Source organism: Brachyhypopomus gauderio, chromosome 15, assembly GCF_052324685.1.
Source record: "Brachyhypopomus gauderio isolate BG-103 chromosome 15, BGAUD_0.2, whole genome shotgun sequence".
Lineage (NCBI taxonomy): Eukaryota > Metazoa > Chordata > Actinopteri > Gymnotiformes > Hypopomidae > Brachyhypopomus > Brachyhypopomus gauderio.
Window position 1 is genome coordinate 10,903,588 of NC_135225.1, and position 27,883 is coordinate 10,931,470.

Here is a 27,883-nt window from a genome sequence, read left to right on the forward strand (position 1 = left end):
TCCCTTCGTCCGCAGTGACCTCTGTCCCTTTAACTGTCGAATTTTTCGCCGACTCAAAAATTCACACGCAGACAACGGTGTATCTCCGGCAGCTTTCGTCTGCGGTTTATCATTTTCCTTTGAGCCGTTTTCTGAAAACATGGCACTGTTAACTCCTCTCTTCGCCTTTTTATATCACTTACCGCAAGTTTATAAATGGCTGTTGAAACCATACTACATAGCATCCTTGTTTATGTCGGTGGCTTTCCTGATGGTTCGTAAGACCCCTGGAATCTGTGAACATCTCTCCACCCAACGCGAGGATGGGAACCCGTGTGACTTCGACTGGGTTAGTATCACATTTCCAGAAAGAGCCAACATGCATGAATGTGCATGGTAGAAGGGCCAGAGAATTGCTTAGGCCCTTTGCTTTAGCTGCAATGCTGCATGCACAATGAGGAGGAGTAGAATTGGTCTACTCGGTAACGTGAGATAGCCAGCCAGCCATTTATTTAGAGAACAAGGACTAGTATGGATCTGGGCAGAAACACTGAATGCCGACTGAGATCTCAGGTGTCACTCAGCCAGGAATGACACTTGGCCCTTCATGTTTTTGGTTGTCTCTTCCCCCACTAAAAATACCAGCAGATACAGGTGCTCTTCAGACCTGCAGACGCAGGTTAGCTATCTAGATTGTCAGTCTTTTCCATTGCTAGATAGCTGGCTGGCTACATAACTACAGCATACACAGTCGTGGAAATTGCAAGATTTGTGTCCTGTAGTTATGTGGTTAACTGCATTTTAATATTTCTGTTGCAGAGGGAGGTGGAGATACTGATGTTTCTCAGTGCCATAGTCATGATGAAGAACAGAAGAGCGAGTAAGTGTCTTACCCTGGATTCCTTCATTATCCTACCTGGCACCATACGCATAACTGTAGGTCAAAACAGTTTAGATATATAAACACATCAGCAAATTGTTTTAAATATAAACAAACGAAAATGCACAGTAAATAAGTATGTACAACTTATGCTGTAGTTAGATTTGCAGTCATTATATAAGATGGATACTACTTGAATAGGTGGGCCCAAACAAAAGGTTTGTTTACTGTATGCAATCTGGTTCATTAGGGGGTGTGATTTAAGTTGCCCTGGGCCTGTTGGGCTGGTTATTGCGTTTATTGTTTCTTTTTCATTTCTCTTTTCACCCCCCTTATTTCTTCGGCTAAACTTTTCTCTCATTCACACAGTAACGGTTGAACAGCATGTGGGGAACATCATTCTCTTTTCTAAAGTGGCCAACGTGATTCTGTTCTTCAGACTGGATATCCGCATGGGCTTGCTCTACCTGACCTTGTGCATCGGTCAGTATGGACACACAAGTGCTGCAAAAACAGTTGGGACATTTTAGTTATTTTGGCTCTTTATTTCAGCACACTGATTTGGTGATATCTGTGAGTCATTACCAGTCATTGAAAAGATTAGCAACCCAGAAATATGACAGTTGGTCGTCTGTTGACCTTTGAACCACCATTGTTCTCCTGAAAAGGTGTTGGCACTGACACCTCGTACTCATAGTTAAAAACCCCAAACAACAGAAATTGTTACAGTCCAAATTGTTTACTGCCTTGTATATTCACACATGAATTAAACCATTAGTGCCTGCCTGTTCCCACCAACCTGTTTATAGATTATTTCTAGAAGTCATGAATATTTTAAAAGTTGTGTGACTAAGATAGATAAAACAAGTACAGATAATCAATTACATATTGCCAATTTCTCATAGTTGGGTTACAGTGGGTAACAAAGGTATAGCAACCACTCGATCTCAAGACTCAGCATCAGCCCTTGATTACTGTGTACCATTGAGACGGCTGTTTAGCGGCAGTTCCAAATTATAGATTGTTACAAGACTGCAAAATCTCAGTAACACTGCTTACCTTTACATTTTTAAGTGATATTTCCTGTTGAATTGTAAAAAATATTTATTTAGGCATTTATTTCCTCTCAATGTACTAATTATGTTCTTTTATCCTACTATTCTACTTTTATCCTAGTGTTCCTTATGACCTGCAAGCCTCCCCTGTATATGGGCCCAGAGTACATCAAATATTTCAGTGATAAGACAATAGACGTAAGTCTTTAAATTCACCAATGTGTGTGTATGTCATGCAAGAGTGTAAAGAATGTTGTCAGAATTTAAAATCTAGCCTTAAAAACTGCCTTTGGTAATTATGTACATGTAGAAATAATCTCTTATGCATTGTTTTCCAGGAGGAGTTGGAAAGAGATAGCCGTGTGACCTGGATTGTGGAGTTCTTCGCCAACTGGTCTCCAGAGTGCCAGTCTTTTGCTTCTGTTTATGCAGACTTGTCCCTGAAGTAAATCACTCGTATCAGAAACACATGTATAGTACCCTTCCTTAATGACAAGGCTATGTATAGTCTTTATTGGTGTGGCGAAACTTTCTAGAATGTTCTATTCTGGCACAATATTTTTGAGAAAGTGGATGGTTTTTTAAATACTCCTCTCTTACTACTAGATACAACTGTGCTGGACTGAAATTTGGGAAAGTCGACATTGGACGTTATAGTGAAGTATCTAAAAAGTAAGCACATAAAACATCTTCTCAATACTATACTGATTGAAATTCTTGATGGGTCTCTAAAGCGGACATCTTCTCATTTTAGGTACAAGGTTAGCACATCTCCTCTCTCCAAGCAGCTACCATCTCTGGTGCTCTTTCAAGGGGGTAAGGAAGTCATGAGGCGCCCCCAAGTGGACAAGAAAGGAAGAGCCGTATCTTGGAGCTTCACTGAGGTGAGGTGCAAACATGCATGCATATAAAAATTACTGTCAGATTAATGCAGGCTCACATTTTAGGGTTCTCAAATGCAGGCACACATTTTAGGGTTGTCAATATATTGATATGTAAATTATAATGTGGACTTTAATTGCATTATTTTGTAGTATATGGTATTAGCAGTCTATCCTGGATTCTATGTTTAACAAAATATTTAACACAAGTGTTACAATTATAATTTTTCAGGAGAACATCATCAGAGAGTTTAACTTAAATGAGTTGTATCAAAAGTCAAAGAAACTCAATAAGAGCAAAGGAGAGAGGATTGAAAAGCCCAGCGAATCACAGTTCCCCCCTGTCCCTGAGGAGGAGGAGCCTGAGACTGAAACACAAGAGGCAGCAAAAGAGAGCAAGAAGGACAAATAGGACAGTCAGGCTTGAGGAGAGCACTGTGACATCACTGTGGAACTTGATTGTTATGCAAATTCGCAGATTGATGTGCAATGCAGAAAGTTGAGCGGGAATCAACTATGTTGACTTCATTCCCTGGTAACAACATAATTACAAACAAAACCTTAAATAAATTGGAAAGCATTGACTATTGCAGTGTATAAAAAACCTCTAGCCTTTCACAACCATTATTCAGAGGTTAAATGAGATCCAATTGCGTGGATTCTAGCTGTAGACAGTGTTTATTTTAACCAAACAGGTCATGCTACCTCTCAACATGGTTAATGATGGGAATAACATTAATTTATAGATAGGTTATATTTTGTAGCAGTTTGCTAATGTAGGGGATGGGCTTTTTACTTGTATACCTGCCTATTGTTCATTTTTTTTCTAAATCATTCCTATTTCATTTGTGATTCTTTTAATTTGGTAACACTTTTTGCTTAATATTACCTTTGGCACAACCAGTAAGTGATGCTCTCAAAACGGAGCAGGCTGTGTACCACTACCATTTACATTATCTCTAAAAGTTAAAAGTTGGTATGCTTTTCACATGCATGTTATTGTTGGTGCAACAGGTATCATGAAGATTTTTTATATATATACAAGTACCAAAACTCCATTGTATTTCCAATACCTTGACACGGTTACATAATGCTCTTATTAATCTTCAAATTCAATTGCTACTCAAAAAAATGTTACATTAATTTGGCTTTGTACTCAAAGCCCCAAGTTTACCATATCTTTGGGTTGTATTGGAATGCTGATAATATCAAGCAAGGTAAAGCAACAGTACTGTTCTCCTTCCGTCCGAGTCTCCATATTCCTGTGGAACCCTGCGTTGTTCAAGACATCATGCTTGCACGGAACCTCATTTCCAGTTAACCAGTGGAGTTGCTCACAGCCTGTGCATGTGCCTAGTGACTTGATTCTTGTGTTATACTAAACCACAATTACCAAACAGTCTTTAATGTAAGTAGATTTTGTGCAGAGGTTCTGGATTAACTTCCTGCCAATAAAATGCAAACCTTGATTTTTGACAGCTTTGTTTTGTGTGACTATGGGGTACAATTAATGGCCAAGCTTTATAAGTAATGTGGTATTAAACAGTTTTGAATGAAGTCCCTATGATTTCAGTTTTATTTTTTGGAAAATGAAGCCAACAATAATGCTAAGGCTAATGCTTAGCAGGTCAGCAAATCTCATCTGTGTAAGTAATATATAGAACATTTCAATAGATTTGGTGAAAAGATATGCAGTAATCGTAAAATCAAGATTGCTCAAAATTCTAGGCCTGAGGCCAACGGCTAGAATAGTGGGCGATCGTGGGAGGAGTCCACACAGGTGTTCACGGTGTTACTCCATCCGTCTAGGCTACAACTTGTGCTGCTGGAGAAGCCACTCAAAGTATCAGATTTAAAATTCAACAGCTGCTCTACTGTCCAGGAAGTACTGCAGTTACAAGTCACATTCACAGAACTATAACACCAAATCCAATTTTTGCCAAAATACTCAGCTTTTTTTTTGCAAAAGCCACTCATAGAACGGATTATTGAACCTTTCTCTTTTCAAACTTTTACTGCACAGGGTTTGCTCATGTGGGAGTCAAGGTGGAGTAATAATGGCCTTATACAAAAGATGTACAAATCTGAAAAAGTCCTCTTTTTTTAAACGAAGACATCATGCAGTTTTACAAATGAAGTCAGTGTTATAAAAAATTACTTTTAAGGTTTCTTTTACTGTATAACCTATCATACAAGTGTCATCTTTCATGGGTATAAAACACCACTCATGATACATTGTTAAACATAACATTATAAAAAAAAAAAAAAACCTCTGTATATTTATATAAAAAAAAAAAAAAAAGAAATGAAACTTTTTAATGTCTTATAAAATAAAGTACTACCAAAGGCAGTAAGAATTAATTTAGGAAAATAATAAAAATAACTAAAAATGTAATAAGAATAAAAGGAATTGACAAAAGGGAAATAAAAACAAAACCCTCTTTCAAGAGCCTTAAGGGTTTCACAGCTGAATGGAAGTTAACAGAATCATGTTCAATTGTAGTGAAAAGTTTCCAGTTTGCTTCCTTAATTCATATTTGCTGCAAGCAATCTATCTTGTTGTTTACACAAAGAAATCTTTTAGGCCACATACCACCAAAAAATAAAATAATAATCAAGTGTGTGCATCTTCACAATTGGGAAACAATTAAAATTATGTTGAAAATTGGTGCAATAATTAAAGTATCAAGCAAGTCTAATGCTCAAATGATTTATAAAGAATTTATTACCAAGGCTCAATCGCTCAATCTCATACTCGCACACACACACCCTTACACTCACCCACACTCAGATATACAGTACACTTCTGTCCTTACACACACCACCCTTTTCAGACCCAGTTTCTTTCTGAGAGGGCATTCACTAGCTGTTAGGTGTGCTATCAATACACCTTCTATCCACTGGACAAATATGCACTTAGTCCAGCCTTGATCTGAATTTTGCTCAAACGCAATGACGATTCTAGACATCACTGAAACACAGGACCTGCAAAACATCCACAATATCTTTTTAAAGTAAAAAAAAAAAGTAATAATAAAAATAATAAAATAAAATTGAGAAAGAACAAAGGTGCATTTTATAACTGATGTAACTACAACAATCACTCAGCGTACACTGATTTGGTTCCCCCACTTCTCTGGCCGGCCAGCTTTGCATCCTAGTCAGCTGCTAGACAAAGCTACTCGAGAGTGTGTTCGAACTGATAACCAAAACTGTAATCTTTCAGAGGCAGATAACTCTGAAGCATAAATGGGCTAACCTTTGTGTCCCATGTATCTGCTGCATGCCATCAAATGTTTTATATAAATTTCACATAGGTGATTTTGAGACTTGTTTTTCTTGGAGACACAAATTCGAGTGGCTGTAGAAATCGAACAAAATTAGGCAAGTCCCCTCCCCCCAGTCTGATTGGTTAAAAATCCTAAACTACACAGAAATCTCATTAGCCTTAATAGAAAACAAAAGGTTGAAGTTGAGGAATTCATGTTTCTATGCATGATTCACTGATCTTCAAATCAAGTGCTTTAACATGCACAATATGTAGATCATAGGATTTGCATAAAATCTGTAGTACTCAACTACACCCCAAATTCTTGATCTTATCAATAGCCATTTATAAATTCATATAAAACAACATTTAAAAATTAAATAAAATAAAAAAACATTTCCTTGATTTCCAAGGCCATTGTTGTAAAACACTCTCTCAAATGGCGCATCATTAATCAGTAAATTATGCCATTCCATTACCAAGCGCCTCAACTTGCTTCTCCAGTTGTGATTGGTCAATAGATGCAGAAAGGTCAAAAGCCAATCACAGTGGTCCGAAATGGCAGCTGCATGCCACAAAATTGTGAATTTAAATCCATCCTCGAAGAAAACTCCTGGTGGGGTGGGGGGAAACAAAACCTGAAATCATTTTTGTCTATACAGAACATACATTTTTTCCCCCAATTACACAAGTCATAGCGCAATCTTTTTTCTTGAATGACTTTTTTTTTAAGGCAGTCTAATTTGCCACACCCATAAAGTGTCACACATCCTCGTTAGTGCCAAGTCAAGAAGTCCAGCCTCATATGAAAGGATTGTACGACGAGGCTACATGCCATAGCTGAATGACATAACTCCTCTCCTCCTCCTCCTCCTCCTCCTCCTCAATGTCTTATTTGACCTTCAACCTGCTCATCAGATTTATTACACTTTCCTTATCTGCAAAATCACAGCAGAGAGTTGAGTCCTTCACTCTATCCTGTGAACGTGGGCGACAGGAAGTGTGTATTGTCTGCATACAACATTTCCCTCTAGTCTGTGAGAGGAAGCAGGTCCATGGTTTAGCCATGGTTGGTTGAAGCAGAGGCCCATCACTCAGACCGATATCTCATAGGTTGTCCCTCCAACGCCTGTCACCTTCTTCACTCCCCCTCCTGTCTTGTGGGTGGGGCTTTGAGTTGAACTGACACTAGCATATGCATGTCCTGGGCGGGCTGAGACACTGATTGGATGAGATGGAGAAGAGGGTGTAGAAGAAGGAGACTGAGGGAGTGATGTCCTGGGCTGCCCATTCGTCCGACTATAAGATTTCATCTGAATCTCGTCCCTGAATATATATGAGAGAGAGAGAGAGAGAGAGAGAGAGAGAGAGAGAGAGAGAGAGAGAGAGAGAGAGAAAGGGGGGGGGGGGGTTGGTGCAAACGTGAGAGGGGATCTCCAAGTGAAATTTCTTGTCAACATATTAAGCTACAATGAAGTTGTCACAATTTTGGTAATTCCGTTCCCCTCCATAAGCAAAAGGTCACAAAACATATCAGAATTATATTTCTCACACTGCACAGGTGAACAAAACTTACACCATAACATACATGCAGGTATATTGGTAACACTACAAGTTCAATGATTCACTGACTAAACTTCAACTGTGGCCAGCAAGACTAGACAGAACCTGATATTGGCATACCAAACAATTAATGGTGCAATACGAGCTTGAGAGGAAATACAGGTGGGAGGTAGGAAAAACCAGAAAAGCAGAGCGAGAGAGAGAGATCCACTCACGGGAGTCTGGGAGGAGGAGGAGGAGGAGGAGGAGGAGGAAGGAGGCAGCAGGCTGCGCAGAGCGTCGAAAGGCTGAGGGGGGTGTTACTCACTTGGGCGCCTGAATGCCCACTCCCCCGACCGAGGCGGAGGCCTTGCGGACCAGGCGGTACTGCATCTCAGCGGCTGCCGCGCTGGAGTAGGACAGAGACTTCCCTAAGGGAGGGGGGTGGCCAGTGCGCGGCGGGTGAGTGGAGGGCGGCAGTGAAGCCTCCGTGGAGCGGGTGCGGTACGGGTACGAGGGCTGAGACGCTCCCGGGTCCGAGAGAAGCGGGGGACGGGAGAAGCGCGTGGGCCGGTGGTGGTGGTGGTGGTGGTGGTGATGGTGGTGGTGGGGGTGTGAGTCATGAAGCAGCCGCTCGCGTTCTCGCTCAGGTGGCAGGGGAGGGGAGGAGGCGGAGCCACGCAGGTACGCAGCGCGGTGCGGCGAAGCAAGCAGGGCGGAGCTAGAGGCAGAGGTCTGGTGAAGCTCCGCCTCCCGTTGGTGGGCTATTTGCGCAGATAGGAAGGGAGAGCTGTATCCCAGCACCGGTGCGCGCGAATGCCTAGGCGACAACTCTGGTCCTGCAGAATCAAAATCCGGGCTTTCGGGTGTGAGCAGGCTGTCATACGACAAGCTGCCATTACGAGGGGCTGGAGGTGGTGTCTGATTGGCTAGGCTCTTGTAGCTGGTGGAGGTGGTGGCGTCAGAGGGAGGCAGATTATGGGAGGAGCGAACACTGGAGGAATGAGAGCCACCCCCAGAGAGCACAGCGTTTTCTGAGAAGGAGGGGTAAGAGCGCCCTCCGAGGGAATAACCGGGCATTCCAGAGCCCAGAGGTGCCCCGTGGCATCCAGGGGGTCGCTCAGCACCCCCACGCTCTCCTCCCCCACCCTCACGGCCGTCTAGACTGGGCTCAGAGCGGTAGCCTGGCTGTTGACTGGACTGGAGGAGAGAGGAGGAGGACTCCTTCAGACTGTCCCCACGACTCATCTGGAGGAAGGGGGGGGGGGGGGGGGGAGGGAGAGAGAGAGGGGGGGGGGGGCGAGAGAGGGGGCGTGAGAGAGAGCGCGAGGGCAAGAGTATGGGAGAGAAGCAGAGAAGGCAATATCAAAAACAGGAACATTTAAAGTAGGGTACGAAAATGTCAAAGAGAAGGCAGGAAGGAATAAAAGCATCACCACTAGCACGGTAGTCAAAGCGGAAGCACTAGGTGTACTAAAAAAAACACAACACTGCTCTACTTGCTACAAACTTATCCTTGGCAGCATGGGCAGGATGTGTGTCTCTTTGTTCCCTTTAACTTGTTTACTGCACTTTTGGCACATGCATTTAAATCACCTTTATAATTTCTCCAGACTCCAGTGCATTTATGTTACCGGAACACAAATGCTGCCGGTTGAACTGCCACATGGGAGAGGTTTTACTTATTCAGATTTGATGGCGCTGGTAACCTTTCTAGAATGACTGTTCAGAAACCTCCGCATCGTTTGGGTACACTGAGAGAAAATGTTAAAATGCAGGAATTTTAGGCACATCCGGCCAGGATATCTGCTGGGACACAGCAGGTGTAGGAAGCAGCAGCTTGTACAGCTAGAAGGGGCAGACGTAGGCTGACGACAGCCGTCCTGTGGATGCGGCACACGTGAATCATTTGTCATTTTGTACTGCACACCATGTTTTTCTCTGGCCTTGCCTTTAATGAACGTGTTACGGTTCTGAGCAGAGCTGGTCTCTCAGTCACCTCCAACGCTCGTCAGTGTCCAATTAACGTCAAGGACCTCTCTCTCTCTCTCTCCCCCTCTCTCTCTCTCTGCACCTGGAGGACTCCACAGGTAAATTCCAGGCAGGCACTTAATTCCAGGCACTTATCTTATAGTCAAAGCATTTAAGGAATGCGTTTATTAAACTAATATAGCAGCTAAACCCAAGGTTCAAATCCCACCCACGTCTAGTGATCAACTGAGCATCAATACAGGAGCACTAGATGAGTTGTTCCATAATTAGCTCCTCTGGAGTTTCCACTAACATAGAGGAGCATCTCCAGCCCCATGAATCTCACAAGCAGGGATGGACAAATCATTCTTTTGATTCTTTGTCCCAGAAAACACTTTTCTGGCAAACGAGGTCAAGTTTATAACTCTGAAAAATGTCATGATATTTATTGCGCTGGAGGACAGCCACGTGAGACTCGCGCCACAAAACGTCCTTCACACGCGGAGACACACGGAGCTGCCACTAACGGTGCATCTACAGCCACACCAGACTCCAATAGCCTCTCCAAACACGTACGGCCCATGAATACGTAGGTACGTAGCGTGAATTATTAGAAGAGGAAGGGAAGAGATATCCCACATTGTTTGCTAATTATGGAACAAAGCTGTCAAGCAATAAATATGAAAATGACTAAAATATGATTTGGTGCCATTTCTAATATAGTCTACCATAACCCAGCAAGCTTGCATGCCCATCTCTCTCCTGAAACTGCAATATAATGAAAATGTAGTTGAATCACTTGTTAACACTATTAAAGATAAACAAAACAAAACCACCTCTTCATAGGCTCTAATTAATCTCCATGAATATGCATTAATCTCCATTTGGAGGCCAGATTATGTACAACAGCTATCCTTGCAATGAACAAATGGTGTCGCTGATTAATGAGTTGTTATTTTCAGTCCATTACATTATTGAACATGGGACAGGAGTCTCAGCACATGCCAATGACATTACAAAATGCATCTATTGTGTGGGGAAAGTCTACATTATGAAGGGCTACAGACTGAAGGGGAGTTTAATGCTAGCAAGGATAATCTTTGTCTCTCAGGCTTTAGGAGCTGCAATAAGAGAAAAGCCACTAACAAACAGACACAGACAACAAATACACAGACAAATGCGCACACGCGCGCGCACGCACACATACACGGACAAATAAAACGGATGAGTACAGTGTCGACTTACTGATACTGTTCAACTGAAAGCCACTGGGTAAATCAATTCAAAAGAAAGAAAAAATAATATAGAAATTAATAAGAAATAAATGAATAGATTAAAATGAAGAGATTTAAAATAAAACTGGAAGTTAAAGACATGCAGTGAAGGATGAAGGAGTGTAAATATCTACATATTAAAATCAGTGCTTGTGTGCAACACCAGAGCCGGACTGCTGAAAATCCAATATCCATGCAGACAGTCACACGCAGACTTCCATAAAACTACATCTACAAACAAAATGGCATCAGTTTTCATACAAGTGTCTCTCAGACTCAGACACACACACACACACACACACACACACACACACACACACACGAAATGGCATCAGCCCTCATACAAGCGTCTCTCTCTCACACACACACACACACACACATTACCTGGTTGGCATAGGCATGCGTCAGTGCGGTGTGGTTCTTCCCTGGGCTGCTGTATGTAGGCCGGTATTTGAACATGGTGGGAGTTGGTGGAGCTTTGTTTAACAGGCTGCTCTCTGAAAGAAACACAGTGGGACACACGGTTCACACAGGCACACACGAAACCTGATTCAGTGCCCCCTCCCCCCCAAAGACATAGTTCTACAAGAAAACCCTGTTCCACCACGATCCAACTTAGCAGAGATGCTCTGGTGGACAGACATTTCTTGCATTATGTGATGATACTGAAATGACTAGGGTCTCTCAGTCTGTTTAGAGGGAGGCAATATGCTGGTGTAACCAATTTATCGTGCAACTCAGGGACTCTTTTGGAAACAAGTTATAGCTTTACAGCATCCACTGTGATGATCAGTTGTGGTGTGTGTGTACCTTCAGAGTGTGCACTGGATCCTCTGGACAGCCCGGGGTATCTGAGCTCTGGTTTAGGAGGAGGGGGCGGCTCAGCATCTGCAGACTGACTCTCCATCATCTCCAAACTACTCTTAGACTGAGACAGTGTGTTTGTGTGTGTACGTGTGAGAGAGAGAGAGAGAGAGAGAGAGAGAGAGAGATCAGTGGGCACAGGAAGACATTGGGAGAGATTGCACAAGAGAGAGTGAGCGAGTGCGTGCAATACACTGTCACAGAGCACGGAGGATGGTGTAAGGATGTGTGGGATTAGGCCATATCACTATTACTGATGTAAACAAGCTAGCAAGAGAAAAGGAGAGAAAATAAATAAATAAATAAATAAATAAAACTTTCAAAACTGTTTGAAACTGGTTTTGTTTAACTCTTCATAAAGCTGTCCTTTCATTTATAGTATGATAATGAAATTACTTGTGAGACCACGCAGGTGCTCCAGTAGCACTTGGTTTCTTTAAAAAAGGTTGTAATTTTTTTTACTAACCATAGGCAAACAACTGGTTAATGTGCTAGTTTTTACATGCAAAACATGACAATAGTTTAGTTTGGGGTTGAACCGCCAGTTATCTGCAGGTACCTAACAAATGCTAACTTTATAGCTCATTTAAAAAACATCTGATTAAAAAAAGATTTGTGTTGAAGAAACAAGAAACAAACACGTTTTAATAAAGAAGAGTAGAGTCTACAGTACATGAGTACTGGAGCACATGATTAAGTGGTAGTTTACTAAGAGAAAATGTATATATAGTGTCAATAATAATACTGCAGCTTTACAGACCTTAGAACCTAAATTCGTCTAATAAACAAACATCAATTAGAACACAAACCTTTAATTACAATACTAAACTATAATCCATGAATAAATAATGTTGTTTTTAAATCCTAATACGAGAAAGGAACACACATCCTAGTAAGAGAAAGAAAACTGTGTGTGCGTGTGAAGATGGCCTACCCTGTGCAGGTCTCCTTGGATACCGTTGTCGAGCACCTTGGCTGCCAGCTGTGTCTCGGAGAGCTGTGGCCGGAGGAAGGGGGGCTGTAGAGACACGGTCTGAGACCTCCGTCTCCTGCCCAGGTATCTGAGCAGGAAGAGGACAGCGGTTTATACTGGGCTGTTAGCAAAGGTATTTCATTATGGTAATGCTTGGCAATATTATACACTATTGCTGCAGTAAATCTGTATGACCAAAGTAATCTGAAACCACACAGACAGGGATATACTACAAACGAAGGTGAACACTTGTTTTGTTTAAGAGAATTTAAGAATGTAAGAAAATAAATATCACTTTCTAATGCAAAGACCTCTGAGGGTTTAAGGTCAGTCCTCAGCTCATTGAACCTCAAGAACAGTGAGAATCACAAGCAAGTCCTGGTTTCAATTTATATAGCGCCTTATCTAGATACCCAAGGCGCTTTACAATTGTTAACACAGCTACGTTACAGACAACCAATCACACACCGGCGAGAAGCGGCAGCCAATTGCGCACAGCGTACTCTCTACCAGGATCCACAGCCCCCTGGGGGACTGAATGGGGTGCAGGAAGGGGAGAGAGGACAGAGCACCATCCACCACTGGGCATACAAGCACACACACATTCATGCACAGACACTCAGACAACAACTTGTTTTTTTATTGAACAGAGAGAGACACAGACACACACTCAGGGAGAGACACAGACTTAGGGAGAATTTGTCTGGGACTGCCAATTTTACCTAACCTCCATGTTTTTGGACTGTGGGAGGAAACCGGAGATCCCGGAGGAAACCCACGCAGACACAGGGAGAACATGGAAACTCCACTCAGATAGGGACTTGAACCCAAGACCCCAGTGCTGAGAGGCAAACGTGCTAACCACCAAGCCACCATGCTGCCCTGTAGTAGTTCCTGTAGTAGTTCAGGATTGACTGCAGTCCTACAAGGACCACTGGCTTATGACTCCAATGTTTAGCTATGCTGCTGGTTGTTAGACAGAGATTAGTGTTTGGATTACTGGACTGTGTTTGGATTACTGTACTGGCACAGTCAATAAAAATCTTGCAATGAAACAGTGCAGGTCCAGGCATAACCTACGCCTACACCCTGCGCAGCTGTACACAGCACTACGAAAGGAGGCCTACATCATTCTCAGAGATTACTTCTGTAGGGCTGTTTCCATTACGTGACAACGAAAATAACTAAAACAGCTCAGGAAAATAAGACGGTAAAGGCAGAGATATGGAGGAGTTTAAGGAGGTAAAGGAGAGGAATGGAGGAGTTTAAGGAGAGGTATGGAGGAGTTTAAGAAGATAAAGGAGAGGTATGAAGGAGTTTAAGGCGGTAAAGGAGAGGTATGGAGGAGTTTAAGGCGGTAAAGGAGAGGTATGGAGGAGTTTAAGGCGGTAAAGGAGAGGTATGGAGGAGTTTAAGGAGATAAAGGAGAGGTATGGAGGAGTTTAAGGCAGTAAAGGAGAGGTATGGAGGAGTTTAAGGAGATAAAGGAGAGGTAGAGTTCATGCCTGGGTGCCTGGGAACTGCAGAGGACCCGTGACACATTCCTCCAGCAGCCGTTAGTGAACGGGTTCACTCCTCCTCTGAACTTCCCCGTCACCTGCAGGGAGAAGAGCAGATACATTTTTAGGAACATTCTCGCTTCACTTGCTCACAGGCCCATGCACCTCTCCATGTACAAAGGGGTTTGAGCAGCCCTTAAAAAACACAAAAGCATGACCTTTCAAACCAAGTAATGGCAGAGCTCTGACAGGAAGTACAGGACATAAAGATCTGAAGATACAAACACTGGGGCTGTTAGATAAGGAAAGAATTGGATAAAAGCAGAGAACAAGGCAATGAGGATCACAATTATATTATGCTCATCTAAAGAGGAGAGCTGAGCAGAAGATATATGAAGGGATCGTAAAACCGACGTATGAACCCATTACTGATGGACCAGCAGACCAAACAAGAAGGTTCTAGATAAAGACAGTATATGTCACTTATGAACACACAGACAGACCCACAGAACCACCCACCTGCTCATTAGTGGTCCTGCCTCTTGCAACCAATACGATGTGGAAACCAGTAAGGCCTGCTACAGGGATGAGGAAAAGTCCAGCTACACACATCACAGCCATACTGAGCAAAAGAGGGTCAAGGTAATAGCATCACATAGGAACACTTCTATATTCACTAGGGCTGCGAATCTTTGGGAATCCCACGATTCGATTCAGAATCGATTCTTGGGGTCACGATTCGATTTTTTCCCGATTCTTTCAGATCCCAACGATTCAATTCAAAAACGATTATTTTCCGATTCAAAAACGATTCTCAATTCAAAACGAGCTACTTCGGTCTGCTGGCATGAAAGCAGAGTACATTTATAAAGATATTATAATTGTAAAGGTTTTATCAACATATTGCAATAATGTAAACACACAAAGGTAAATCCAAGACAACATGTCTGTTTGAGGCTGACACTCAGAACACTACATTAAACTACTAAAACTGTAGTAAAGTAAATAAAATTGGTAGGCTTAGGCTAGCTGCCAGAACTGGCCACTACTCAAAAATTTTATTATACAAAAATACTGCTCTTTCTGTAAAAACAACAAATTGCTTCATACAAGAATTAGGCTTAGACTAGTGGCCTATTTCTGAGAACATGCCACTTCCAGAAACAAAATTACACGTTTTTCCTTAACAAATGACAAAAATAAAAAATATATGAAAGTGCTTCCAAAGATAAAAGTGCTGTTACATTAATAAAATGGGTAGGCTTACGTTAGCTGCCAGAACTTCCACTTCACAGATGAAAATTTATATATATATATATATACATATATATATATATATATATATATACACACACACACACACACACACACACACACACACAGTATTTTCTAAAAGCCGCATATATCTACTGAACTGTACATTTAACTGAACTGATCAGTTTTGTGCCTGTAGCATTTCATGTGCGACAGATTTGGCTTGTGTGTTGTGGCGAAGTCCGACTCCCCTCGTTTATCCGCATTAAGACGCTACAGATTATATTATTTATGCATAGAAACGAAAATCAACAAGAGCTAGACTTTAATTATCCATCACAGCAAACGGCACGGCATTATCTATGTCCAAAGCCACAGTGGCTCAAGGGTGTTAATTATTTTAAATAAAATGCACACCGGCTATACCGAAGTTCACCTCTGACCACGACTTCGCAGTATTACAGCAGTATTATGTCTAAATATCTAGTTAGGACAAAACTAGAGTGCTCAATGAACCAAGTTATTTTTATTTTAACTTTATTTTACCAGGAGTTATAATCATTGTAACTCCCGAATATCATCGGCAGCGTCTTTATGCGTGTGCAAACGATCAAGCCCATTCTTACCCGGGCCGGGTTGACGGTAAAATCTAAAGTGTTTCCAAATGGTTGCATTCAAAGACCGCGGAGCCGTTTGGACTTCATACTTTAGCGGCGCAACAACAAATACCGTACACTACACAACCCTCTATAGCTTTACTAGCATGCCTGCACATAGTCAAAGCTGTTGCCTTGTTTTGCCTAGCACTACGGTGGCTGAGAAGGCACACACGCACCCGAAAATAATCGATTTTAAAAAAATGAAAATCAATTCTGAATCGTTCAATGTTAGAAACACGATTCGAGCTCGAATCGATTTTTTCCTGCACCCTTAATATTCACCCCTTCTTATCAGAATGCACATGTGAATAAAAGATGCTGCGACCACTGGCAGTTTACAGTGAAACTCAACCTCCCACCCTCGTTCACAGAAGGATACGTGACGGCGGAGTGTACTTGGTCCAGCTGCTGCGTGTGGGAGAGAACGTAGAACAGGCCGAAGAAGAACACCCCCAGGATGTGGGCGGTCAGGGAGAGCAGGAAGAGGAAAAAGTAACGGTAGTTCCTCCTACCTATACAGTTATTCACCCACGGACAGTGGTGATCAAAATCCTACACACAGACACACACAGGGGGAGAGAGAGAGAGAGAGAGAGAGAGAGATTACAAACTTTATAGTGATATATATATAGTGCAGAGCAGCAGCCTGATTACACTAATGCAGCTGCTTGACCTTGCCTGACCCCTGATCTATGAGCCTGAGAGCAAAGGAAGTGGGCGTGTCTGCATGTGCTTATGGGCGCATCCATACCTCCACACAGTTGTCACACACCGAGCAGTGTGAGCAGCGCGGAGGTCTGTAGAATCGACAGGTGGAGCACCACTTCATGCGCACCTGTATGCCCCGAATCTCCACGGTCTTATACAGGGGAGCACGGAAATCATCCTCCTTATCCTCATCTTCCTCGGCTACAACACAAAGACAGCGTTAAACACATTTGTGATTATGCTGGACGGGTGTTCCACCATAAACAAACAGCCCCCCTCCCCCAATACAGCGGACAAGTGTACATAATATTCCGACAGTAATGGTTTGCCTACCTCTAGGGAAGATGCCAGGGTCCATGAATGTGGCCATACAAAAGTTGGCCAACACAAAAAGGAAGATGATGCCATTATATATTGGCACAGCAACTGAAAACTGCTCTGAAAGCCACGGGCACCTGGGATACCAAAAGAAAAGGAAAGCTGTTCAAAGACATTAACAGACTTAGCTGAGCACTTATAAGCTGACTTATCCCGATGTGCAGGAATCCTGATACAGGTAAAGGCTAGGTTATCCTGGGCTAGGTTATCCTGGGGAATGGAATCATATTTAGCTATGCCTTGCCTTCTCCAACACCAAAACCAGATGCATAGCCACAAAGGACAGAGGGAAGAATAATAAGACATTAAAACAAAGTATCATAATGTATTCATCTGAATGTGCACCAACAATGGAATGTTACAACTAACTATAAAGGTTCATAATATTATCCAGTAATAAATTACTATACACTAGTCATAGCAATGAGAAAAGCTACTATTAAAATCATTTGGGGTTATACCAAATAGCCACATTTTATTCAAATCATGTTAAAATATGCGGTTAGTTAAGATAGTTAAGGTTACAAATAATCAGAACTGAAAGGAAGTGAGAGCAGAGATCAACACACCATTCAGCATTGTGGTGTGAACGGATGGACAATATGACCAAGTAATCACAATATTTGATGCCCTGTACAACACTATATTTGGTTTCTCTTAGGTTTCCTAAAAACTCACAAAGACTAAGCCAACCTCAAAATGCAATAATAAACAACAGACACATTTTGCTAAACATTTATCCTTTTAAAGAACCCACTGAGTACTGGGACAACAGACACAAGGACATATAAACAGTTACAAACAGGAATGTGTCGGTTACCAGTGCTAATGATTATTCCGATGTCTGAAACATCATGGGTACTTTCACATTGGGTCTAAATGTATTAGCTAGGCCAGAAAACAACCCTAAAACGGAACAGAGCAACAGGTCTGAGGCTGATCTGGTACGTCTAACTGAAGGAAAGTGAACATCATGGTGGAGGGAAGGAGACTCTGGGAATTCTTCATCCTGCCTACGAGCACAAATACGGGAACGCAAGTGGATTTTAATGTTTATTATTATTATTATTTTTTTAATGCTTTCAGGCACAGATACACATTATATTCATTTTCTGTGCATTTTAACAATGAACTTCTTAATTCTGAGATGGCTGTAAATGTGCTCAGGTCCGCGTTTTGATATCCGTGCCTTCCAGCTGACGTCAGCCATGATCCCATGATTGCAAACCAAGTCCACCTGCTGTTCTAACATCTAATTTTAGTGAAAGCAAATCCCATTGGGAAGCTGATGAAAATAGCTGATAATGTATCCGACCAGGCAGTTTTCTTTAGGACATGAACATAAAAATGGATGGTATGTGTGTGTGTGGGATTATGCGCACATACTCACGTGAAGCAGAAGAAGAGTGTAGTTGCTCCCACTAAGAAGGCCGTGGCTGCAGACACTGGAACATAGCGACTAGGTCGAAGAGGGCGGGATGGAGCAGTGGGGTGTGGTGGGGAGACGGGGCCAGACACACCCCCACTCTTACTGCTGCTCGGCATTACCCAGGGAACACCAGGGGATCCACCACAGAAAATCTGCCCTCGTGTGCAAGTGTGTGTATGTAAGGAACAGCGGGAGACTAAGGAAGGAGTGGTAGTTCTTTTCTCCCCTGGTTTAAGTTAAAGAAATGCCACAGCCTCTGCATACTTTCAGCAGAAAGGTTCAACAGGTAAAAAGCTGAGAAAAAGCAGAGAAAAAAAACACCAAAGAAAAACAGAAAAAATATAAGGAGCAGGGATCAATCTGTCTGCCTGAATCTCTCTACATAGGCCCAAAGGTAAAGATACATTTACTAAATTACTTACTATCCTAACTTTGCCACCAAACACAATCTTTTTTCTTTTTTATAAGTGGCTCACTCAATTACTGAGGAGGAGTTACTGAGGAGGAAGACTTGGAAAGACCTCCTTTCCAAATAATTTTAAGATTACAGATGTATTAGCTCAAAGACAACACTTATTTGATGGGCTTCAGAAGAAACAATTTTGGTACTTAAAAAAAATATCAAATCTTTCAACCTAAAACGGCTTAGGACACAGATAAAAAAAATTATAAGAAAAAATATGGCTCAAAGATTTTGGTAAAAGCAAAATTAAGAATAAACTAAGTAAGGCGCAAATACAAAAATAAGAACTACAAACAAGGTGTTTCTTCTGTTTTTACAATCAATGAACACTGCTCTGCAGCTGAAATCTAATAACCACAAAAGAATGAATTACTACCTTTTTGTGGTGGCTACTAAAAGAAATTTGGTTTTACAATTTAAGAGGTAGTGGGCAAAATGTTTATACTTGGTCCGTTTTGCTTTCTGTTTTTTGCAAACATTGGCATTCTGAAAAAAAATGGAATGTGCTTTGCATTTCTCATGTGTGAGTGAATTTTAAAGCTTTTAAATGCTGAATCACTGGGTCTGAGTTTTGATTTGAGGACTAAATCAGGTTTGAAAGGGAGGTAAAACTAGGGGGACAGTACAGTGAGATTTAGCGTCCCTCCTGCCTTTTAATTTGCACGTGATGTAGGAAGGGCTGTGGGGTTGGCACACAAATTACTGCCAGCTGTGGCAAAAAAAAATTCTGCCACTTTAGAAAAGTAAAAATGTATTTTTTCTTCTTTGTTCGAAATTTCATTCAACATGTATAATGCACTTTTCTGCACATAATATTCTTATGTATCACTTACATCAAATCAAATCAATAAAAAAGAGGGGGAAGAATAAAAAAGTGAGGCAGTTGTTAGACACAACTTGTGTGATGTGGCCAGAGAACCAAGCCTATACGCTGCTCCAGACCTGCGCCTAATGATAATATGAGAAGCATCTACAAGAAAGAGAAACAAAAACTACAAGAATCCTTTGGGACAGCTCAATGCCTCAAAACATTGCCTCACATGGTGGGATCCCAGAATAGAGTGCTCTCAAGCTCACACACCTCCTCCAGAACTTGTTGATTTAGGTCAGTGGAGCGATTCTAAAATGAAGACCACAAGAGATGCTGCAAATCTCAGATTGCTCGAGTGAGTGCACTGGGACAATGGCAAGAGCCAAAAACAAAAACAAACCAAAAAGATTCAGCTTTCTCCTGGGAGGCTTTGAAGGACTTGTGCTTATGTGTAATGGACAGATGCTGTTCCCTGGCACACACTGAACCATTACATAAGCAGCTTGGAGGGATCTAGTCTCAAAAGAGCAAGTTGGTCCATGCCTACAGTTACATGTGTGTGTGTGTGTGAGAATAATCCACTGAAAGGGAAATTAAGTCCAACAGGTTAGCACGTTAGTCCAGTGTTCCAATGATGCTTCGTTGTGAAGGGTGTGTCGTTGCACATACCACTATGCAAACAGCTATATCTGAAAGAAAGAGCAAGCGAACACAAGTCATAAATCATTCAAGGAGGAGCTAGACTGAAGCATTTTCTACAGTAAGACACGTACTGTTGACACAGTAAAGTTTAAACAATAATAAAAAGCAATTTAAAATATGTTCCGCTTAATGTATTTATCATAATCAGAGTAGATCTAAAGCAGGAACCATTGGTAAATTGACATTTTTAAAACAATTGTAGCAGTCTGCATGTCAGGACATGGTGGGGTGGGGGTTGTCGTCATCTCACACCCACACACAAAGTCTGCAGGCAAAATGTTTTACCCCTTCAACATGTGTCAGTGGTCTGAGGCAGTCGTTCTCTAAGTCTACAGTCACTAGCCCTCCTGCCTATTAGATCACCTGCACGTGAAACACATCAGACACACCTACAGTACATTCTGTTGCGTGCTGACATGTCATCACCTCAAGCGCTTACTATCAAATGATCTATGCAGAAGCAGACATTTTCTAACAGAGCTTCAAGACCGCTAAATTATGAGCACGTAATAAGAGCCATGTGTGCAGGCAGTATATTTCAAATGAGGACACGTGCTGCTTTTGTTATTTTGCTTCCTCGACCTAGTGGTTATCTCTCAAAGCTTTAAAAATGTGCTCCAGCCCGAGGCTATAACTGACTTTGTGACTGGGAGATAAGTGACAGATGCCTTCATCAAAGAGAGAATGAACGAGCAAGTGAACATATGTGAAAGACACCAGCAGCACCTGAGTGCTCTGGGAAAGGAAGAGGCATTACATACCAAAGTATGACTGACTTGTTGGTTGGGAAAATGTACACCGGATATACATCATGTGAGTATCATGTAACTGCAGTACTGCAGTGTACTGCTGTACTGTAGTAAAATATATAGAGATCAAAATTGTAGTGAAGAACACTTCCAGAGCAACGGGACGCTTTGGGGGTGAATTCTGAATTTTTTTTTACTTCTATTCATATACATGCATGTATGTGTATGCACATATGTGTATGTTTAACTAGCTTAAATCAGGTCCTGAAAAAGCCAGCAGATTGAATTTTACTACAGAATGGACTTCAACTCTACTAGTTTCAAGCATAACACATGGCCATTAGAATATATGTCACATCTATACCTCCCAGCTAACAGGAAACAAGAGTTCTTATTTTTTTTTTTTTTTAAGTATTGTTTGACAATTACACCAGCAAATTTACTAACTCGAGGGCATCCAAAATCAATTTGCCCTCTGAAATTACATCATCCATAAGGCAGTTAATGGGCACCTGGTGCGTGACAATCAAGCATTAACTAGTTACACAAAGAGCTGCTCCTTAGCTGATGCAACACAATTATAGGCTTTATACAACATGTTCCATTTCTGCAAATTCCCTGATAAATATCAAGGGAGAACTTGCATGCTATGACATCTAATGCACCTTACAAATCACAGATCTGTATCAGTAAGAATTGCCATGCTCAAATAAATGTGTTTACGTTCAAAACAAATAAGTCTACATACATCGTGAACATACAGTGTACAATTACAGACTTAAAACAGTGATTACAGGAAATGTTCCAATACTGTTTCATGTTTTATACTTTTAATTGTTCATAGCTGGTTTTAAAGGGAAGAAAGTGCTTACTAAGTTTTGAATCTCTTGTATGTGTGCGTGTGTGTGTGTCCCCACATCAAATAAATAAAGTAGATGAAAGGTATCTTGATCCTTGTGCCTAATAAATGAAAATCCCATAATTTGTTTCAGGCTTGGTTACAGCATCACATGATCACAGTAATGGTAGAAAAAGTTTTTTTTTTTAAGATAAACATGGAAAATGGTAGCGGATTAGATGTTGGTTTGTACATATTGCTGCTTTAAGGTTTTACCTGCACCCCTTATGAAAAGATGTGCAACCCCCCCCCCCCCCCCCCCCCCCGACAAACACACAATCATCCATCTTTTCACTTGTGTCCATTTTTCAAGGCTTCTGCCACTGTTCCATACACTCCTCATTAGGGCTGCACGATTAATCGTATTTTTATCGTTATCGCAATGTGAAGTTTCACGATAAACACATCGAAAGAGCCACGATAACTCCTTGAATAACAGCAAACTCAAATTGCGTTATCCTCGTCCAGCAATAGAGGGAGCTATTCGCGCTGCAGACTATGATCACGTGACGTAAGTAGGCAAGAGGCAGAGTGAGGCAGAGTTGCCAGGTTCGCGGTTTTCACGCCAAATTGGGCTTGTTTGAAAATCCAGCCGCGGGTAAAAATTCTGGGGCCGCGGGGTGCGGTTTTTGGGGCTACTTTTGAGTTGGGCTACTGCGGAAGTTACAAGTCAACACTAAGAATCGATCGCGATATAATACTTAATTTGTCTCCAGTTCACACTCGCAACCCCCCCCCCCCCCCGCCGACAACTTACACTCGCAGATTTTGTGCGGAAAACTTTTGTAGGACCTGGCAACCCTGGAGTGGGGTGAACACGCTCATCAGACACGCGATTTGGTTTAAGCCTGGTTTACACTTAATGCGGCGCGAGGGTCCGGGAGGCGAAAATAACGTAATCGCGGTGGCTTCGCCCGTGTGCAATTGCCTCGCGCGCTGTCGATTCACGAGGTCGTGCACCTCTCGAATTTTGTAAGTTCGCGCGCGCCGCGTCTCAGCGCAATGAGAACAGTCATGTTTGCAGGGTTCATACACCTATACAAGGTGGAATTCAAGCACTTGTACGTCACTTTCAAGGTCCATTTCAATAATTCCCAGCACGTTATTGAATTAAATATTTATACATATACTCTAAATGATTCGAAATAATTCGCTTTTTTATCACATTATTAAATGGATATTTATTTTCAAAACGCCCAATCTTAACGTCTTCACGTTCTCTCATGTTTCGTCCTGGAATTACAAGAGGCTCGTATTTGTTAACGTAATACAAGAGAATTGTTCAGTCAGACAGATATTTGTTGTGAAACGAAGTAGTTACAATTTCAAGCCTTTTAAAATACTTTAGCCTAAATTCCAGCACTTTTCAAACCTGAAACACAAAGCAACATTAAAATTGGTCAGGTAAAAGTTCATTCCCCTGTATTTGAGGGGTGTTTTTTTATACTACTAGGCCTACATATCGTTTCGGACAACACTGCAAAGAATGTGACAAGGCAAGATTAAACGCTTCCGCCGTTCGCGGAGGTTAACGAGGTGTGCGGAGTCGCTCACTCGTGAAAGTATAAACCTAGATTGAATCTATTGTTGAATAAACCTGCAAAATATTTGGAATTATTCTGGATTCATTACACAGTAAAAAACAAAACAAATTAGCGTGCTGCTGTTCAGAGAGACACTACATTTCTGTATTTTAATCTTAATTTATCGTGGTTCACATCGATATCGGGATATCCAACAATGTTATCGCACATCGCAATTCTAGTCCATATCGTGCACCCCTACTCCTCATGCATTAAGATTGTGAGCTGCTGGTTTCAATGAATTGTTTGTGCACCTAAAATGGACTGTAACATGGGATGTCCTTCTGTGATCCTGAGAGGGTGATATACATACCCTAGTTAATGGTAAATGCACAAAACATGTTAAGACTGATATAAGCCGTTGTTATTTTTTCCCCAATTAGAATAATTTGTAAACATTATATTCAGTAATTGTCCTACAAAACAAATTTATATTTTTATATATATATATATATATATATATATATATATATATATAAAAATATAAATTTTATATTATTTATATATATATATATATATATATATATATATATATATATATATATATATATATATATATATATATATATATATATATATATATATAATCATGTTTACACACATACTCCATTACAAAAACACATGTTTACACACATACTCCGTTACGGCACTGTAGTTTGTGAGGTACAAACATCTTGTAGATACATCTTGTATAATTACACACTGTTACTCATCCGTTGCCATATACAATAAAGTAAGTAAGCCTCTGTTTTTATTGCTGGTCAGTTTCTGACCACATGTCTACTGCTACCCAGATACAATTTGGCTGGCAGACCATTTTCAATATGATATTGTACACATGATAATGACTGTTAAGCTTGTAGGGGTGTATTAGACACAGCTGTGTTTCTGAAGTTTTACAAAAAATATATCCAGCCAACACCAGGGCTGCGGTCAGGAAATGGCCATTAATGAAGGGTTTTTCTCTACCATATTTACTAGAACAACGGCATGGAAATAAGTGTCACACTTTCCCCAACATTCTCTTGTGTGATTTCTCACCAAGATCTAATCCTCTGCCTATACCTTCCGCGTGTCTGCCACTGGAGTGGAACGCTGACAAAAAGATCTACGGTGAATATAAAGTGAAGAAATGCCCCGTCCAGTACTGCTGGTGATAAACCTTGTTAAAAGGCACATTTCGCATTCCATATCACCCCATACGTAACTAGTGGCTCGGTCAAAAGTACACTTTATTAAGCGTTACATACAAGTAATGTAACGCCTGGCACCGTCAGACTATGTTGTGACAGAGCAACACAAACTGGGTGTAGCGGCTGTCATCAACGCCAAACGTTACACTAGCAACTGTCAGATTCGCTTTAATCTGCCGACACAACGGACTGTTGAGTATCGTAGAATCCTCCCAGATGTGTAGCTATATATTAAAAATCACGCTTCGCAGCAATTTTACACGTGCATTGTGTATAAATCTTACATGGAATTTCATTTCCAGGTGTATTTAGGTAATTGAATCCGCAAAACTACGCCAGCGTTACTCCAAATGCAGCGTTGGCCGATTTTTTCCATCAAATCAAACGAATCTGCAATAAATAACAAACAATTCCAATCAACACAAAACTGCTTACAATGCCAATTCATGGAGTGTCTCGTTGCAAGAAAAGGCAGTTTGCACGCAGAGCGAGCGAGTGTCTTTTTGGGTGTGTTTCACTGCAGCTAGCACGCTCGGTGCCTGAGCAGCAGGGCCCGGCGCGAGCCCACGCGCGAGCCAACGCTCTGCCGCCTGGCGCGCGCTTCCCGCGGACGACGGTTGAGGCCGAGACCGATGAGTAATGTGGGCCGTTTGGGTGGGGAGGATAACTCTACCTACTCGGGTTCATTAGCCGCACTTTAACGCACTCGAAGAAAACCGCTGCCTACACACGAACACGCGACGTCAGTTCGGCCACATAACCGAGAACTCGTATTGAACTCGTCTTTATATTCAGTTAGGAGCGGGATTCACTCCCGGCGAGGAAAATATAACACACTCCAAGTGAAATATTCAGCTAGCTAACTGGCAAACGTAAAGCTACAGGATATGTCTAACGGGCTCGTTCAATTTAAATAAACTCGCGACCAACAAGCTTTATATCTAAATATCTAGTTTTATTCAGCTAGTTAAAGACACGAGAGTACCGGAAATCACGCTAGTAGCACAAGTAGTTATTAACTGTTGATCATTTAACAGAACAAAATGGCTAGCTAAAACGTCCAGGTAGGGGACCCTGCTAGCTAGCTATCGAGTAAAATCTAACCAGCTTAAGTATCAGCTAACTAGCTAGGTTAACGCTGGCTACTTCAACGACAAGCTCAAAAACTGCCCGGCTACCTTTCACTAGCCACCAGTTCGATCATTTACAGACTCCTTTCAATAACAAAATATAATAGACTGATTATACCTACCTGTCACTTCTCGCACACCAGCACACGGCGCCTCCTCGGAGGAAGCGGTGTGTGTGACAGGGGATAACCTCTCTAAATAGGTTCGATAATGGCTTTAATCTCCCTCTTATTCTTTGGATGGTTGGTCTCTCGGTCGCTGCCCAAAGTCGCTAAATAGCTAGCTAGTCATTTAGCTAGCTCACGAATAAAGGTTGGAATATTCCACTATTGGCTAAAATATCCTCAAAGAATGTGTGCCTACCGTTTCGGTTTTGTGTGATATCATTAGTCTCTTCCTTCGGACGAGTCCATACACAACCTGTCATACGACTTCATAACGCTGCAATTAGCATAAGGCTAGCTACACTTTCTAAAACTAGCTAGCTGGCTAGCTATACATTTTTCGTTCACAGCCTTCAGTTCCACGAGCTCCCCGGAACGTAGAGCTCAGCCCGCCTCCTGTGATCCCATTTGCAGGGAATGTCAATCAATCGGAGCATAACGACCAATAAGCAATGCTGAGCATGCATTCAGCGAGGTTGGGGACTTGCAATCCCAGGCATTGTTTGTGCTTTGCTTCATAAAAATGTATCCTACACCTGTCGTTCTATGATATTTTGAGTGAATGAAGGAAGGACTGTGAACAAAGGAAAGGAGTTACAATTTCGGAAAACATACCCGCACAAAAAGATACATATCCTCCTTTTAAACATACATCAATAAATAAAAGCCTGAAAACTATGCTTCACTAAGAATAAAACCAACACACTGACAAAGTAAAACTGTGCATGTATATGCATGCGTTTTATGAACATGTTTACGTCAAGGATTAAAGATACATTAGGAGTTTTACAGATAAGACCACCAGCCACCACACCACACCCTCCACCCTTATTATCCCTGCAAAGCTGACCAACATCTGTCATACCACCTCCTTCACATAACCAACACAGATCCACAGTGCTGAGAGGCAACACACAAACCACAAGCCCAATGAAAGACGGATGCCTCCACAAATAATAACGCTCACGTCTGAAGGCTCACATGAATGCATGGCGGAAGACTGAGAAATCCAGGGAGGAGATTTGCAGTCAATATAAAATGGGAATTCTAAGAACTATGCTTGAAAATACATGCTAATGTATAATGATAGCAAACAACTAGAGTCACTTTACTATTCTGTATTCTGGGTCTAAAGAAACTTATTATATTACAGCATGGAAATGTTCAAAGTCTACATAATATCTGTACAACATGGGGACTGTAAAAAGTATCCTAACTAGCCATGTCTATCCTCAGTTTTATTTAGTAGTACTGTCTGGATATGTTTCTGATGCATTCTGAGGCCTAGACTCTTTGAGAAAGTACAAGAAACATAAAACATTTTTGAAACTTGAGTTGCTTCCTCACCCCCTGAAAAAAAAAATAATAATAATAAGCATCAGAAGACAATTTTACTTGACCAGTGAAAATACAAGACACATTTCCAATAAAGTGTCTCTGTGTGGAAACTAGACATGTGAAAATGGTGTACCTACAGCATAAAATCAGGTAAGTGAGTTTTCTGTGGATGTTTTAGTGTGGATCCACATTAGAATGGGGACACTGAGTGCTGTGAGTGACTTTGGATGAGGCGTAA

General features: G+C 41.5%; 2 protein-coding genes across 6 annotated transcripts; one reads left to right on the forward strand and one right to left on the reverse strand.

Annotated features, from left to right (window-relative positions):
• Positions 1-4,273, forward strand: tmx2b (thioredoxin-related transmembrane protein 2b). The gene is made up of 8 exons (XM_076974753.1): positions 1-328; positions 799-859; positions 1,229-1,342; positions 2,036-2,112; positions 2,253-2,359; positions 2,521-2,586; positions 2,669-2,798; positions 3,028-4,273. The coding sequence occupies exons 1-8, from the start codon at positions 140-142 to the stop codon at positions 3,205-3,207; spliced, it is 924 nt and encodes a 307-aa protein (XP_076830868.1). The 5' UTR covers positions 1-139; the 3' UTR covers positions 3,208-4,273.
• zdhhc5a (zDHHC palmitoyltransferase 5a) lies at positions 3,489-26,701 on the reverse strand. 5 transcript variants are annotated; one of them, XM_076974750.1, is made up of 13 exons: positions 26,507-26,698; positions 25,298-25,403; positions 18,576-20,577; positions 17,141-17,262; positions 16,851-17,008; positions 16,479-16,651; positions 14,706-14,808; positions 14,193-14,284; positions 12,649-12,775; positions 11,661-11,778; positions 11,235-11,347; positions 7,934-8,853; positions 3,489-7,389 (listed from the first exon to the last, which is right to left on the reverse strand). In XM_076974750.1, exons 3-13 carry the CDS (start codon positions 18,728-18,730, stop codon positions 7,158-7,160), a joined length of 2,313 nt encoding a protein of 770 aa, XP_076830865.1. In that variant the 5' UTR covers positions 18,731-20,577; positions 25,298-25,403; positions 26,507-26,698; the 3' UTR covers positions 3,489-7,157. The 5 variants fall into 5 exon arrangements, 4 of the variants coding, with proteins under 4 accessions (XP_076830865.1, XP_076830866.1, XP_076830863.1 ...); XM_076974751.1 differs by lacking the exon at positions 26,507-26,698 and adding an exon at positions 26,266-26,499; XM_076974748.1 differs by lacking the exon at positions 25,298-25,403.
• Positions 26,702-27,883: the final 1,182 nt, after the last annotated feature.

Coding starts and splice junctions, on each gene's coding strand:
- tmx2b (XM_076974753.1), top strand. CDS start 140: ATGGCACTGTTAACTCCTCTCTTCGCCTTTTTATATCACTTACCGCAA. Junction 2,113..2,252: donor TCAGTGATAAGACAATAGAC/GTAAGTCTTTAA, acceptor ATTGTTTTCCAG/GAGGAGTTGGAAAGAGATAG. Junction 2,587..2,668: donor TATAGTGAAGTATCTAAAAA/GTAAGCACATAA, acceptor TTCTCATTTTAG/GTACAAGGTTAGCACATCTC.
- zdhhc5a (XM_076974748.1), bottom strand. CDS start 18,730: ATGCCGAGCAGCAGTAAGAGTGGGGGTGTGTCTGGCCCCGTCTCCCCA. Junction 11,779..12,648: donor TCCAAGGAGACCTGCACAGG/GTAGGCCATCTT, acceptor ACACTGTCTCAG/TCTAAGAGTAGTTTGGAGAT. Junction 11,348..11,660: donor ATCCAGTGCACACTCTGAAG/GTACACACACAC, acceptor TGTTTCTTTCAG/AGAGCAGCCTGTTAAACAAA.